The 14,384-nt window shown below is 41.1% G+C and overlaps 1 protein-coding gene across 9 annotated transcripts in view; it reads right to left on the minus strand.

Moving 5' to 3' along the window:
* The window catches only part of CUX1 (cut like homeobox 1), a 374,189-nt gene that overhangs the window by 98,319 nt on the left and 261,486 nt on the right, over nt 1-14,384 (minus strand). For 6 of the 9 annotated variants that reach the window (XR_009152844.1, XR_009152843.1, XM_058164375.1 and 3 more), the window contains 4 exons: nt 12,544-12,645; nt 10,337-11,169; nt 8,585-8,750; nt 6,293-6,349 (listed from right to left, as the gene is read on the minus strand). The exons of 1 other annotated variant lie outside the window; for it this stretch is intronic. Coding sequence is in view for 6 of the 8 variants with exons in the window: in XM_058164375.1 (XP_058020358.1) it covers nt 6,293-6,349; nt 8,585-8,750; nt 10,337-11,169; nt 12,544-12,645 (1,158 nt within the window). In the remaining 2 variants the exon portion in view is untranslated. The remainder of the gene's footprint in view (nt 1-6,292; nt 6,350-8,584; nt 8,751-10,336; nt 11,170-12,543; nt 12,646-14,384) is intronic. 2 more of the 9 variants (XM_058164381.1, XM_058164376.1) reach the window with 1 other exon arrangement.

Here is a 14,384-nt window from a genome sequence, read left to right on the forward strand (position 1 = left end):
CCAAAGCACTGAAAAGATGGTCTTTTTATGTGTTTTAGCTATACTAAACCAGTGCTAGAAACAAATGGCTTCCAAGTGTGCCAAGTTAGAGGGATGCAGAGCTTATAAAGGTAAAGGTTCCCTTTGCACATACGTGCTAGTCGTTCCCAACTCTAGGGGGCGGTGCTCATCTCCATTTCAAAGCCAAAGAGCCAGCTCTGTCAGAAGACATCTCCATGGTCACTAAACGCCAAAGGCGCACGGAATGCTGTTCCTTTCCCACCAAAGGTGGTCCTTATTTTTCTTGCATTTTTTACGTGCTTTTGAACTGCTAGGTTGGCAGAAGTGGGGACAAGTAACGGGAGCTCACCCCGTTATGTGGCACTAAGGGTTTGAACCGCTGAACTGCTGACCTTTAATAATAATAATAATAATAATAATAATAATAATAATAATAATAATAATAATAGTAATATCAGAGTTGGAAGGGACCTTGGAGGTCTTCTAGTTTAACCCCCTGCCCAGGCAGGAAACCCTACACCATTTCAGACAAATGGCTATCCAACATTTTCTTAAAAATTTCCAGTGTTGGAGCATTCACAACTTCTGCAGGCAAGTTGTTCCACTGATTAATTGTTCTAACTGTCAGGAAATTTCTCCTTAGTTCTAGGTTGCTTCTCTCCTTGATTAGTTTCCATCCATTGCTTCTTGTCCTACCCTCAGGTGCTTTGGAGAATAGCTTGACTCCCTCTTCTTTGTGGCAACCCCTGAGATATTGGAACACTGCTATCATGTCTCCCCTAGTCCTTCTTTTCATTAAACTAGGCATACCGAGTTTTGACTGACAAGCTCAACGTCTTAGGCACTGAGCTACCATGTCCCCTTGCAGAGCTTATATACAGAACAAACAAAACAAAAACCCCCTATGTGAAAATGTTCTAAGTTGGTCTGGTTACTAAAAAAACTACAGATGACAAACCATATATCTCTTTTTACTAAGAGCTCATTTTTCATCCAGATCAACCACCGTCTGGCACATCTACCTTAGAGAAGGAGAAAATATTCAGGCAATGGAGTCTACCCAATCTTGAAAGTCAGCAGGGGATGGGATGGTCCTTCACTGTCCACAACAGCTAAAATTCAGCAGACCTGAAGCCAAAACACTTCATAGACTCAGAAATAGTATAGAGCAGGGGTCTCCAACCTTGCCAACTTTAAGCCTGGCAGACTTCAACTCCCAGAATTCTGAAGCTTTGCTGGCTGGGGAATTCTGGGAGTTGAAGTCTGCCAGGCTTAAAGTTGCCAAGGTTGTAGACCCCTGGTATAGAGGGTTCACTAATAGGTTAAATAGAATAAAACCTATTTTATTAATTCATTATTCAGTTAGTTAATTAAATAGTTCTAACTTGATCCATTGCACAATTAGATCTGCACAAACCGCTTATGAGAAAAGCAATGTTTTATAACACAGAAATATACTTTGCTTTGCAAGAGGGCATTTGAAAAATTATTCTCCTTTCTTACTTATACAGAAGGGAATGTTTCACCCAAGATAATATTTGTCATTAAAAATCTTGCTTTGAATTGAGAGGGTGGCTAATTTCTATTCAGTGTAAATGACAGGAAAAAATGTCTAACTTTTAATGATTTCAAATACTCTTAAATCAATTTCTCAATCAGATTACGGTCCCTCAAAGCAGAGCAGGAACTTGTAGTTACCCAGATACGAATTCCCACACAGTACAATCAATACTAGCCAGTAAGAGATTATGACATTTGTGTCAAATAACATCTGCAACTATGCAGTCTTTTTCCCCCCAGAGCACTGTTTTAAGTCCTTCCCTTCTTTTCTACTTATAATCCTCCTGTGAAATTGGGCTAAGAGGTAGACTTGATCAAAATCACCAAGGGAAAAGGAATTTGAACCTTGCTCTCTCAGCAAAAATCTACTACGTCATGCATTTGTGTTTTATCCAATCTTTACATATGCTTGGAAAACTATTATGTACATTTGAGGAAGTATAGATCACACGCACGACAGCAGTTTTCTTAGATTTCTTCTGCATGAAAAAAAACCCCTTGTGCTATTATTTAGCCAAAGCAGTTTTCTTCAGCCTATTGCTCACTAAGGTAAGCTGGACCTCAACTTGCAGTATTCCCAGGAAGCATGGTCAACTGACTTAGAAAAACCCCTTTAGCTGTTTTATTAAACAGCTAATATGTGCTGCAATGTTGTTAAGAAATTTGGAAGCCGCTTCTTTATAACTTTTTGCTTCATGTTTCTTTCTTTGCACCTTTTCACTTACTACTTTTCTTCACTTCTTTAAAAATGTATATTGCTTTTGTTTCTCTTAATTTCTCTTAAATCTTGCTGACTTCTGTGTCATATTTTATTACATGAAAGAGCTGCGATGGCACAATGGCGAGAATGCCGTATAGGAGGCTCAAGGTTGACTCAACCTTCCATCCTTCTGAGGTGGGTAAAATGAGGACCCAGATTGTTGGGGGCAATAGGCTGACTCTGTAAACTGCTTAGAGAGGGCTGTAAAGCACTGGGAAGCGGTATATAAGTCTAAGTGCTATTGCTACACTAGAATAGAATCCATTTCACAAGGCCCTATCCAAGAAGCAGCATCAAAATCTACTTTTCAACATCAGCTCCCAGTGCCACTGCTTATTCACAGAGAAACACCTTACAGTCCCTACAGCAAGAAGTTCTTTTATACAACCAAGGCTAATGTAACCGTGTGCCCGAGTACGTCCTTCAGGCCCCAAAAGATTGCATGCCCCTACCTTAAATCATGCATTTGCTAGGACCAATCATACTTCAACCTTCATACATAAGACAGTCGTTTCATAGGCAAAGGATTTTGACATTCTGTGTCTTGTACAAGTCTTGTGGGAGAGGATTTCACAGTCTACAAGGTCTACAAAGCAACCAGTGGAGAAGCAAAGGCCTCCACCAGGCTATGTGGGAAAGGGAAGATAGGCCTCCTGGGCCCAGAGTTAACAGAATAACTGTTGGATGAACTACCATTCCCCAAATAAATGTTTTTTTTGGAGTAAGAACCTTTTCTTTACAACATTTGTGGCTTAAATGCATTATAAGAAGTGACTACAAGCTTGCAGTCAGTAATTTAGTCAGTTACTTAAAATCAAATCTGTGGTTTCTTGTCTTTAGAGGTCTTGGCCATTTGCCTCCTCTTTCTTTCTGACCTAATCGTATCATTTGCCTTCTCCTTTCCATTCGCCTTCCTGCACGGATCTGCACTATTTGCTCTCCCAAATTCCTCTCCATCTCTCCCCCTTCCAGCTGTCTGCTTCCTTGGTTGGGCATTTCTTTTCCCTTTAGTCCTTTGCCAGAAACTGAACAATCCAGCCAGTGGCAGCCAATGACCTTGCCACCTGACCCTCTTCCCTGTGATATTAGAGGGGTTCAATTAATCACCAGAAGAGGCCGTGTCCAAATTGTGCAGTACAAATGATCTCACAGGTGATTTTAATTTTAAAATCTCTTTAATTAGATTCTCCAACCCCTTCCCTTGACAATTACACAATTCTAAGCACCACAAAGCCTGAAATGATAAATGATACCCAGGAAGCAATATAAGCATTTGCAAGTCTCATCAGATGCCCCGAACCGTATCCAGGGATGAAGAGATCTGATTCAAACCCAGGGAAACCCTTATTGATAACACTCCTCGACAATGGGTTTGCACTTACACCCCATCAGAAAGAGCAGAGATGAGGGAGCTAGGCTATTTCCAGTGTTGAAGCCCATAGGCACAGTGATAGAAAGATAGATAGAATAGATAGATAGATAGATAGATAGATAGATAGATAGATAGATAGATAGATAGATAGATAGATAGATCTCCCTCCCCCACTCCCCTTCCTTCCTCTCCATGAAATCAAATTAGGTAATCCCTCCATCCCACAGAGTGAAAAATAATTTGGAAGTAAAAATAAGCAGTATTTGAGGTTGCCATTGATTTTGTGGGCCAGGCCCAGGTCACGTGTCTCTCTCTCTCTACCAGATGTAGCTGGTGATTTCAATTTTCAGGCATGCATTGGTCTACTCTACCATCAGCCTGCTTTCCACTATGCTTGCTAAAATATGAGAGAGAACTATGACATTAAAGATTACTTTTGATGGCTGAGTTCATCTACCGGGCTAGTCTAGAATAGATACAATATAGTTGGGCAGTCTGTGGTTCAGCATAGAGTGAGAATCCAATGACTGTCTTATATGTCGTTGAAGCAGGCCATAGAGGTAAGCCACAGCAGTGGTGGGTTTCAACCGGTGTTACAACCGGTTTGCTTTGCACACATGCTTTGTGCAAACTTGCACTCTGCACAAACACATTGCATTTCAGAACAGCTGAGGCCCGGCAATCTGCTCTGCAGCGCCTATCACCTGGGCTAAAAACAAACAAATATAGGTAGGTATAATGCAGGGGCGGGCAGGAGAGTCCAGTTGACGGTCGGAGCGAACTGGTTCACTCTCAGCTCACCATCGCCGCTACTGGCTCGTCCAAACCGGGGTGAACCGGTAGACACACACCACTGAGCCACAGGATGTTATTTGTTTGGGCCAAGCATGTTATGCGAGCCTAGCAGTTTAATTAATTCAAATTTAGAACAAGTTTAGCTTACACAAAAACTCAAGATCCAAAATATTTCAGCTTTTAAAAACCGGCTCATATGGGTTACTTATTTTTGATATTTCTGGTTGTATTTGGTAACTGATATTGGTGTTTGTTATGGTGTCACATATAGCAAACACTTGAGTTCTGACTCTATGGCTTGATAAATAAACAAGTCTTAAAACATGCTTTACAAAATCTCATTACAGCATTCAGCTGAGTTAAGGGACAGTCCAGGAAACCCTGCTCTCACAATGGCCACCCAGGTGCCTTTGAGTGCTTCTAATCAAAAGATGGAGGTATACGTAATCTCATCTTTTGGAACACTATGGAAGAGAAAGGCAGCTTTGGCTGCATTCATCAAAGGATGTGTAGCAGCAATTGCCAAGAGACTGTTTCTTCCCTCCCTATCAAAAGGAACACTTGTTTCCAATCAACAGTTGTCTTGAGCCTGCAGAGAAGCAGATTTTGCACTCATCTCCGAGTCTGGAGGCGGCTGCTCTTTTTGCCTCCCAGTAGAACTTCTTGGCAAGGAGACTCTGGCTGTTGGATGCTGCAGAGAATTTTCTTCAGTTGCAACTCTATCCAAGCAAGGCCATCAGCAAAGTTCAGCTGATCATAAGAAGTAAAGCCACTTTTCTACTAAATGTCTCATTCTGACCTTGCTGTTCCCTTCCCCTCTGCACCACTGTCCTTCAGCGTTTTGTCTTTTTACTACGAAAACTTCAATTTTTTTCCCATTTTTTTTTTTTAGTTCACGAAAGTTAGTGGGATATTTGTTTGAAAAGAGGGACTAAGGGCTTCCAACACTGCCCCATGCTCCTATTTATTTTCCACAGCAACGTGAAAGGTAGCAAAATCTAGATTAGATAGGAATATATGAATAAAATTGCAGCCTACAATGGATATCCTTTTCTGGTTGTTATATACCATTTTGAAAATTTTTGAATTGAAGAGGAACTCATCAACGTCTTAAATAAATGCTGTTGAGCACACATCTATAAAACATTCGCTTTTGTTGCAATGACTCTTCCAATTAATTTTGCTGGAAACCTTATAAGCTCAGTTTAATAAATCTATGATAAAACCAGAAAAGTTGAATTCTAATAATTTGGAGGCTAAGAAAGGAAAGATACACAGTACAAAAGTTGTTGAAGCGTAAGAAATCAGAAGGGAATCAATATGTAAACTCCATAGAAAACAAAAAATGAGGATTTTTTTTAAAAAAATCACATTTTTTTCCCTTCTGGCTACATAGCTACCTCTTTATTTGGTGTCCCAAATACCTCATAAACACCCTTAGGAGTCTTACAGTGTTATTCTAGAAACTGTCTGTAGAATTTTAAATTTTTTTTAAAATTTATAAAAATGTTTTGAGAATTTTTAAATATTGTAGCAAGTCACACTATGGTTCTTCCCCTTCCGCCTACATCGTATTACTCTTTTCTATGATTTAGGCACTGGAAAACAAGCTGTATAACAAGAAAAGGGCAAAGACTTAAACCTGGGGATTTAAAATAATTCCAGGGAAAAAAAGGCAGCTTTCTAACACATCAGAAATAAATAGAAGTTCACCCACCACCATCACAGGTACACACCTGTTCCGTTAGAAAGAGAAACAAGTAGCACAACAAAGCAACAGATTTCATAATGAAGCAGCTGATTACCTGAGCTTACACATCCCTGCTGAAGAGAGTCTTGCAGTGATGATACAGAGTGGAGGACTGGAGAAAGAAAAGGAAGTGTGATAAGAAAGAGATATGAGAGAAGATGCAATTTGAAAGCAAAGCAAGTCCCAGTAAACTGCTGATCAAAGCAAAGCCCCATAGTAAAACCACCTGGTCTCCATTTTTTTTAAAATATCAGGAGTGGCAAATCTCTGGTGCTTCAGATTAGCCAGACTGCAAGTTCTCATTCCCGTGATTGTTGACTAAAATGGCTGTGACTGATGGGATGTTGGTAACAATGGAAATCTAGTTAATTCCCAACCGAACATTAAATTTGGATCTACCCAGATTTCCTATCTTATTGGTCTAGTTCAGGTGACAACCTCCTGTGCTTCCCTCTTTACAATGAAGCAAAGAGGCAGGATTGAGTCTATGCACAGCTCTTTGCTGATTTTTCCAAGGTTTGGATATACTCATGACAGTTGTGGACAAACTGTGGCTAAGGAACTCTAGGTAGCCCCAACACCCCTGTTTCTTTGTTCCTTTGTTGTTGTCCAGTTTCTCACACTCGCACTATGTAAACTCACATGTCTCTGGATGCTATGTAATAGCATAGAATATAGGTTTCTTAGTTTCATGTACAAATGTAAGGATTTTAGGCAACCGGATACTTTACAGTAATGGTTACCTCAAGGCCTCTTTAAGCACACGCGCACACACACAAACACAGATTCCCCTATTTTGGCAAAAGAGAGATAATGTGGCTTTGGATGAGGATGGTCTGCAAAATAATCTCTAGGGTGTATCTATTTATTCTTCATGATGTTACTGGAAATGTGACCGTAGATTTCTGACTTAATCACAACAGATCCAAATGAAATCAGATCCAAATTAAAATCACATCAATTTTGAGCACCTGACAAAAGTCTTCTTATACAGATATAATATAATATAATATAACAACAGAGTTGGAAGGGACCTTGGAGGTTTTCTAGTCCAACCCCCTGCCCAGGCAGGAAACCCTACACCATCTCAGTCAGATGGTTATCCAACATTTTCTTAAAAATTTCCAGTGTTGGAGCATTCACAACTTCTGCAGGCAAGTCGTTCCACTTATTAATTGTTCTAACTATCAGGAAATTTCTCCTTAGTTCTTAGATCTCTCCTTAAGATCTCTTAAGTTCTCTCCTTAGATATACAGGGATCTATTTGGGAAAGAAGGAGAGTCGAGCCACTTTATGTTAGTTCTTAATTAAAGAACTTCCTTCATTAAAAGCAAGGCCTCCCACAGCCTAATTCATTATTTATTATTATTATTTAACAAACACCAAAGATTCACTTTGCAGGTTGGAAAAAAAGGGAAAAGATTGGGGGAGGGGCAGTGTTGCGACCTGAGTTCCCAGCAAGATTTAAAGTTACCAAGAAGTCCCAGCGTTGAGAAGCACAATAAAGAAGAATGCAACCTTAAGAGTTTTCTGAATGTAAGCTACTTTCATCTCTCCCGAAATCTTTCAGAACTTCCCCGAGAAGCCTGCTTTGTATTTTTAAGTATTTTAAGGGGAAACACCTCCTGGCTTAACGTCGTTTCTAGAGACAGATCAACCTTTGCCTGTTTTGGGATACGGTGGATTCAAATAAAAATCAACTGGGATAATCACAGCCCTTTCCAATGTCTGATGCAACCGATATCCATAACTCCCAATGTGGCAGCTGTGTCGGTGCTTTACAACAACAGCAATAGTTTGTGTTACCTTAGCAGGCTGTGATTCATGAATGCTTATTGGCAAGATACATATTAAGCAAATAAATAATAAATAAATGATAAAATGCTTACGTGATAAGTTTATGGGGTTCACAAAACCTTAAGCTGTTTTAACCCCATTTATGCGTTCCACACACCCTTGTCCTCATCCCCCCTCCCCCCCCCCGCCCTGGGAAAAAAAGAATTGCTTGCTCTGTGTAAGGAATTGAGAAGTCTAGGACTTAAAGTACAGGCTGGGGAGAAACTGATCCTCTAAATCAGGGGTCCCCAACCTTGGCAACTTTAAGCCTGGAGGACTTCAACTCCCAGAATGCTGGGAGTTGAAGTCCACCAGGCTTAAAGTTGTCAAGGTTGGGGACCCCTGCTCTAAATCAAGTTTAAGATGGGTGGACTCCCACAATTCCTCAGTCAGTTGAAGTCCTCACAGCTTAAAATAGTTGAGGTTGAGAAACAGTACTCTAAATCAAAGGTTTTTTATAAAATCAAGGAGAACATGGTGTGATCTGAAGCCCAGTAGTTTGTTCCTTTACCTTGGCCTTGGGGTTGCCCTTGAGATGGCAAGACTCCCTGTCCGAGTTCGCCATTTAGCCACAGCTGCATACGAATGAATGGCTCACGCCCCTTCTGTGTCAATTTGCTCCATGGCTTTGGCCGAGACAGCATGTCGCTGACGCTGCCCTGGGAAAGACCCAGCACCTAGCAGGAAATGACCACGGAAGAAGCACAATTAGCCTCATTACAATGGGAAAAAAATCAGTTGTTTGATTACGCTGGTCTTTACCCAATTCATGAGGTTGAGAAACACTGCTCTATCCTGTGATAATCCCCACAATTCCATACTAGCCTGCTCATCAGAGTGGCCATATGCTTAAGTGGTAGGACTCCCCCATCTTTCATAGCTCTGCAGAAGGAATCTCAGCAGGTTTTGCTTCTTGTGCAAAAATGCAAGATGGTGTAACAAATTCCTTCTTCTAAAAGGACCTTCAAGATGTGATAACCCCATCTATTTTTTTTAATATGTTTTATTAATACATTTTTTAATATCACATAAACATTCCCTATCTACCTGAAAAGCATGTAATCTGGACAGAATTAATTTTAAGAAGAAATGCCATATTAATCAACCTTATTAATTATAATAAACATAGTATCAGTAATAATCACAAAATAGTAATACAAATAGTTTATCTATCTTACAAAATTTTCAATGCAAAAGTTCTTATCTTTTGGATCTTTTTAGATTCTAATCTATGATTCTCTTAACTAACCATTGGTAAAACAAGTCCCATCTATTTCTGTCTATTCTGATCTGCAGGCATGTAAGCACATGGAATTGTGGGTACTGCTCAGAGGTGGGTTTCAGCAGGTTCTGACCAGTACTGGAGAACCAGTAGTGGAAATTTTGAGTAGTTTGGAGAACTGGTACTAAAAATTCTGACTGGCCCCACCCCCATCTATTCTCTGCCTCCCAAGCTCCAGCTGATCGGGAGGGAATGGGGATTTTGCAGTATCCTTCCCCTGGAGAGGGGTGGGAATGGAGATTTTACAGTATCCTTCCCCTGCCACGCCCACCAAGCCATGCCACACCCACCAAGCCACGCCCACAGAACCGGTAGTAAAAAATTTTGAAACCTACCACTGGTACTGCTTGAGTGGTGGTAGGAAGAATAATACTAATAGCCTTGAATCTGGATACCTAAAACACTGTATCTGCCTTTAATCTGCTTCTTTTAAAAAAACAACTCCAAGCTTCCCCAGGTCTTAAAGGATGATTACTCATTTATTCTAATTAAGAAATACAGGTAATCCTCGACTTGCAATGGTTCGTTTAGTGACCATTCGAAGTTACAACAGCACTGAAAAAAGTGAAGTATGAGCACTTTTCATACTTGCATGTCACGTGAACAATATTAAGGCGCTTCATAATTGATTCATATTTATGACGGCTGGAGTGCCCTGGGGTCATGTATCATCCCCTTTTACAACCTTCTGACAAGCAAAGTCAAGGGGGACGCCAGGCTCACTCAGCAACCATTTTACTAAGTTGATAACTACAGTGGTTCACTTAACAACTGCGGCACGAAAGGTCATAAAATGGGGCAAAACTCAAGTTAATAAATGCCTCATTTAGCAACAGGAATGTTGGGCACCATTGGGGTTGTAAGTCGAGGACTACCTGTATAAATTAGCCATTTCCCCTTTTATGTCAATCTTAACCCACCGCTGTCAGATGCTGATGACTGATACAGAAACCACCAAAATATTCCACTTGAGAGCCTTACCTTTTCCCCAAATATCCTTTGGCAGATGCCGTTTTTTGCTAGCTTCTCTTTGACCTGACGGGTTAGATCTATCGTATCCACTTCTTGGTACATGTAAATCTCATACTGCTCAGGGGTCAATGGGGGAACGGAAGGCTTAGATGGCTTTGATAAAGGAACAATGGGGGAAGAAGGAAGGGGGCTGTTCTGGGGTGTCTCACTGCGACTTGCCCCTGTCACACTCAGTTCAGAGCTCTGAGAATAGGGAGATTCTGCATTGGGCCACTCTTTCCAATATTCCGAGGAGGAGGAGGGCCCTTGGAGTTGCTGGTTACGGTCTGAACGAGCTTGGTTGCTGGCCTTCTCTTTCCCACTGGTGCTTTCCTCCATTTTGGGATCTTCCGGAGGAGCTGTGTTCCTTCTGTCAGGTTGCACAGTATTCCACCAATGGTCCTTCCACACCCCACTGCGTCCCAGTTCATTTTTAACGTGCCTCAGTACGCCTTGTGCCGAGTCAGGCATCCCGTGGAGGTCTAGAAGGGAGGCCTCTTGGGCTTCCTTCTTGAGCCCGGGGACAGTCTGTAGGGAAGACACAGAGGAATCCGCAGAGGATGAGTGCTTCTTCAAGGACAGAGCCAGGGGAGAGTAACTAGAAACTGAAGAAACGGCAGGCGTGGGGATCAGTTTTGAGGACAAGATGGACATTTCGGCTTGGGACAGAGGGGTGGCTTTTAAGGCAGGTTCAAGGGCAGCCTGCTGGGCTTCCATCTCTCGCCGAGCCTGTTGCAAAATGGAGCGAATAGCATCGTCGGAACTGCTGCTGGTTGACGTGGAAGGTGGCTGAGCCGGCTCAGCTGCGAGAATAAGAAAACAATGGCTGATGAGATACAGTAGATCACAGCACTCATTCCTCCAAGCTTCAGTTATAAGCTCTTCTTTCCATCATCCCTCATGCTCCAATAGAGAGATCTGTGTGAAATGTATTCTTTACTAATAAAGCTTACTGGTTCAGAATTTTTTTTTTAAAAAAACCCCAACGCATTTACGAGATGGCCTTATAAAGATCCTGAAAAATAACAAGGGTGAAAACTCCTCCACAACAAAATCTTTATTAGAATCCTGAAATTTACCAGGAAAGGCACATTTTCATGCCTCAATAAACATCAAATATTATTAAATGTAAATATTTATTGCCCAAGAAAATGAAAAAAAAATCCTCATAAAAACAAAAAGCACTACAATACTAAAACAAAGTGAAAAAAACAAAACAAAGCACACATTCCAATCTATCCAAAAACAAACCGCCTCCTTCATAGAATGGGATATAGCTTATCAACCGCCGATGATCACATTCATTTCTCACTTGCAATTGTGCCAATTAATATAAAAGAGAAAAACAACATTCCTTGATTCTGAAACAGTTTGTTACTAAGTCAGTAAGCAGGTGTATACTTGGATACTTATTGTGATGTCATCCACATCACAAGCTATAAGATCAGGAGAATATTCATGAGTCAGATGTAGGCCACAAAGAAAAAGGAAAAATGCTCTTACTGACGTTTCCAGCACATCCATTCAGTATATAAATGCTTTCAGCACATCTTTCTTTTCATTGCATATTTCTAATCTGGACCAATCTGTTTTACCCCATCTCTTCTGCTCACTGGATCTGCGTCTTGGCTACATTAATTTTATTATTATTATTATCATTATAATTTGTTCTCCTGCCCACCGTGATGGCAATTTTCTATCCTACTTCATTTCCCTGTACATTTAGGACTGTTTTAGCCACCCTTGCCAGTATTTTCTATATGGTGTAATAGTACGTTTTGAGTTTAAATGTCCACACATTCTTACTTATTGTAGCTTCTACCCTACCCAAATCTTGGGGGAGTGTGCAAACTTCCCAATCCAGACTGCCCCACCACTTCAGAAGGAAAATGTTTTGGGGAGAACTTCACACTTTAGAAATATCCACAAAATTTGCCTGTTACGGATGGTTTTGTATTAATACAATTCATCCTTAAATTCATCCTGTTTGGGGTATCATAACACACAACATTTTCTTGAGATAAAGAAGGGCCCAACACTCTTTAAGCCGTAAGCCTTTAGCAATGGAATTTACTGAAGTAAACCACGTTCCAAGGTCATTTGCTTTCTCAAAAGCACTCACTACTGTTTCCATGTTAACCTGAACTTCAAAGACCAGCACAGCAAAGTTCTCCTACCTGTTTTCTGTACCTGCAGCTCCCTTTTTGCTTGCTCCAGAATGGATTTGATAGCTTCATCAGAACCAACTTCTGTAGCTCGGATTCTTGTGGTAATGTTACCTGAAGAGAGGAGAAATGATCAACTGTTGAACAACCTTTTGAGAATTGATTTTCTAAGCCACAAACTGGTGGCTTGACTCAAGTGAATTACTCCATAAAAACTTACAACAAGATGAACCAATGAATATAATCAACAGCTGCAGCTCTATTTTACTTGCCTTCTACTAGTTTTGTAGCTATTTAGAATTTCAAACATCTGCTCTTTTAGTTTGTCCCTGCTTCTGTCCTCAGTCACACCTCACAAATGGGTCCCTTTCCTTCACAATCACAATAATTTCAAAAAGAATACAAAAGAGAAGTGAACTGCTTGTCTGGATACTGGACCAACAAAGAGATCATACTTTGCTTTCATGAGCCTAAAATCTAAGGGTCTATGGCAGTGGTGGGATTCAAATTTTTTTACTACCGGTTCTGTGGGCGTGGCTTGGTGGGCATGGCTTGGTGGGTGTGGCAGGGGAAGGATACTGTAAAATCTCCATTCCCTCCCCACTCCAGGGGAAGGTTACTGCAAAATCTCCATTTCCTCCCGATCAGTTGGGACTCGGGAGGCAGAGAATAGATGGGGGTGGGGCCAGTCAGATGTGGTATTTACCGGTTCTCCGAACTACTCAAAATTTCCGCTATTGGTTCTCCAGAACTGGTCAGAACCTGCTGAACACCACCTCTGGTCTATGGAGATTCTCAGTCATCTGGGTCATGGTTGTCCCAAAGGGGCTTTTTTTCAAAAGGCAACTGGATTTCTTTGCTTTTCCTTGAAGACGTTTCGCTTCTTATCCAAGAAGCTTCTTCAGAGCGAAATGTCTGAGAACCGAAAGGTCTTCAAGGAAAACCAAAGTCCATTTGCCTTTTGAAAAAGCAACTTTGGGACTAAAATCTAAGTATAGATTTGGTACCATGTGGATTGCATTAGAGAGCTGAGGTTGCACAGTGGTTAGAGTGCAGCACTGCAGTCTACTTCTGCTGACTGCCAGCTACCTGCAATTTGGTAGTTCGAAGCTCACCAGGCTCAAGGTTGACTCAGCCTTCCATCCTTTCAAGGTGGGTAAAATGAGGACCCAAATTGTTGGGGGCAATAGGCTGACCCTGTAAACTGCTTAGAGAGTGCTGTAAAAGTACTGTGAAGCGGTACATAAGTCTAAGTGCTACTGCTATTAACCAAGTATCATGATTTGTAAATCATGGTTCAGAAGTTGGTGTCATGCATGAGTCACTGAGCTGGCTTATATGGACTGATTTTATTTCCTCTATGCAGCAGAAGTTTTTTCTGGATCCCCATGCAGAGAGAATCTGCCCCACTTGCTTCTTTTCTGTGGATTTTCTGGGCAGAACCAGGACCTGGTGCTATAAGTACTCCACTAATGTGATTCAACATAACAACAACAGAATTGGAAGGGACCTTGGAGGCCTTCTAGTCCAACCCCCTGGCCAGGCAGGAAACCCTACACCATCTTCAACCATTCTTCATATGTTTTAGCCTTCAGTCCCCTAATCATCTTTGTTGCTCTTCTCTGCACTCTTTCTAGAGTCTCAACATCTTTTTTACATCGTGGCGACCAAAACTGGATGCAATATAATGTGTTTTGCCTCATTAAACTCACTGCAAATTTAAGATAACATGGCAACGTTTTTTAGCGGCAAACTCTTACAACGAGGATATCAAACAATATTTTATATATATCCTGCTCTTGAAAGTTGATGGACCAATTCCATCCAAAGCACAAACAGTTCCTGAACGCAAC

Source organism: Ahaetulla prasina, chromosome 1 (genome assembly GCF_028640845.1).
Source record: "Ahaetulla prasina isolate Xishuangbanna chromosome 1, ASM2864084v1, whole genome shotgun sequence".
Lineage (NCBI taxonomy): Eukaryota > Metazoa > Chordata > Lepidosauria > Squamata > Colubridae > Ahaetulla > Ahaetulla prasina.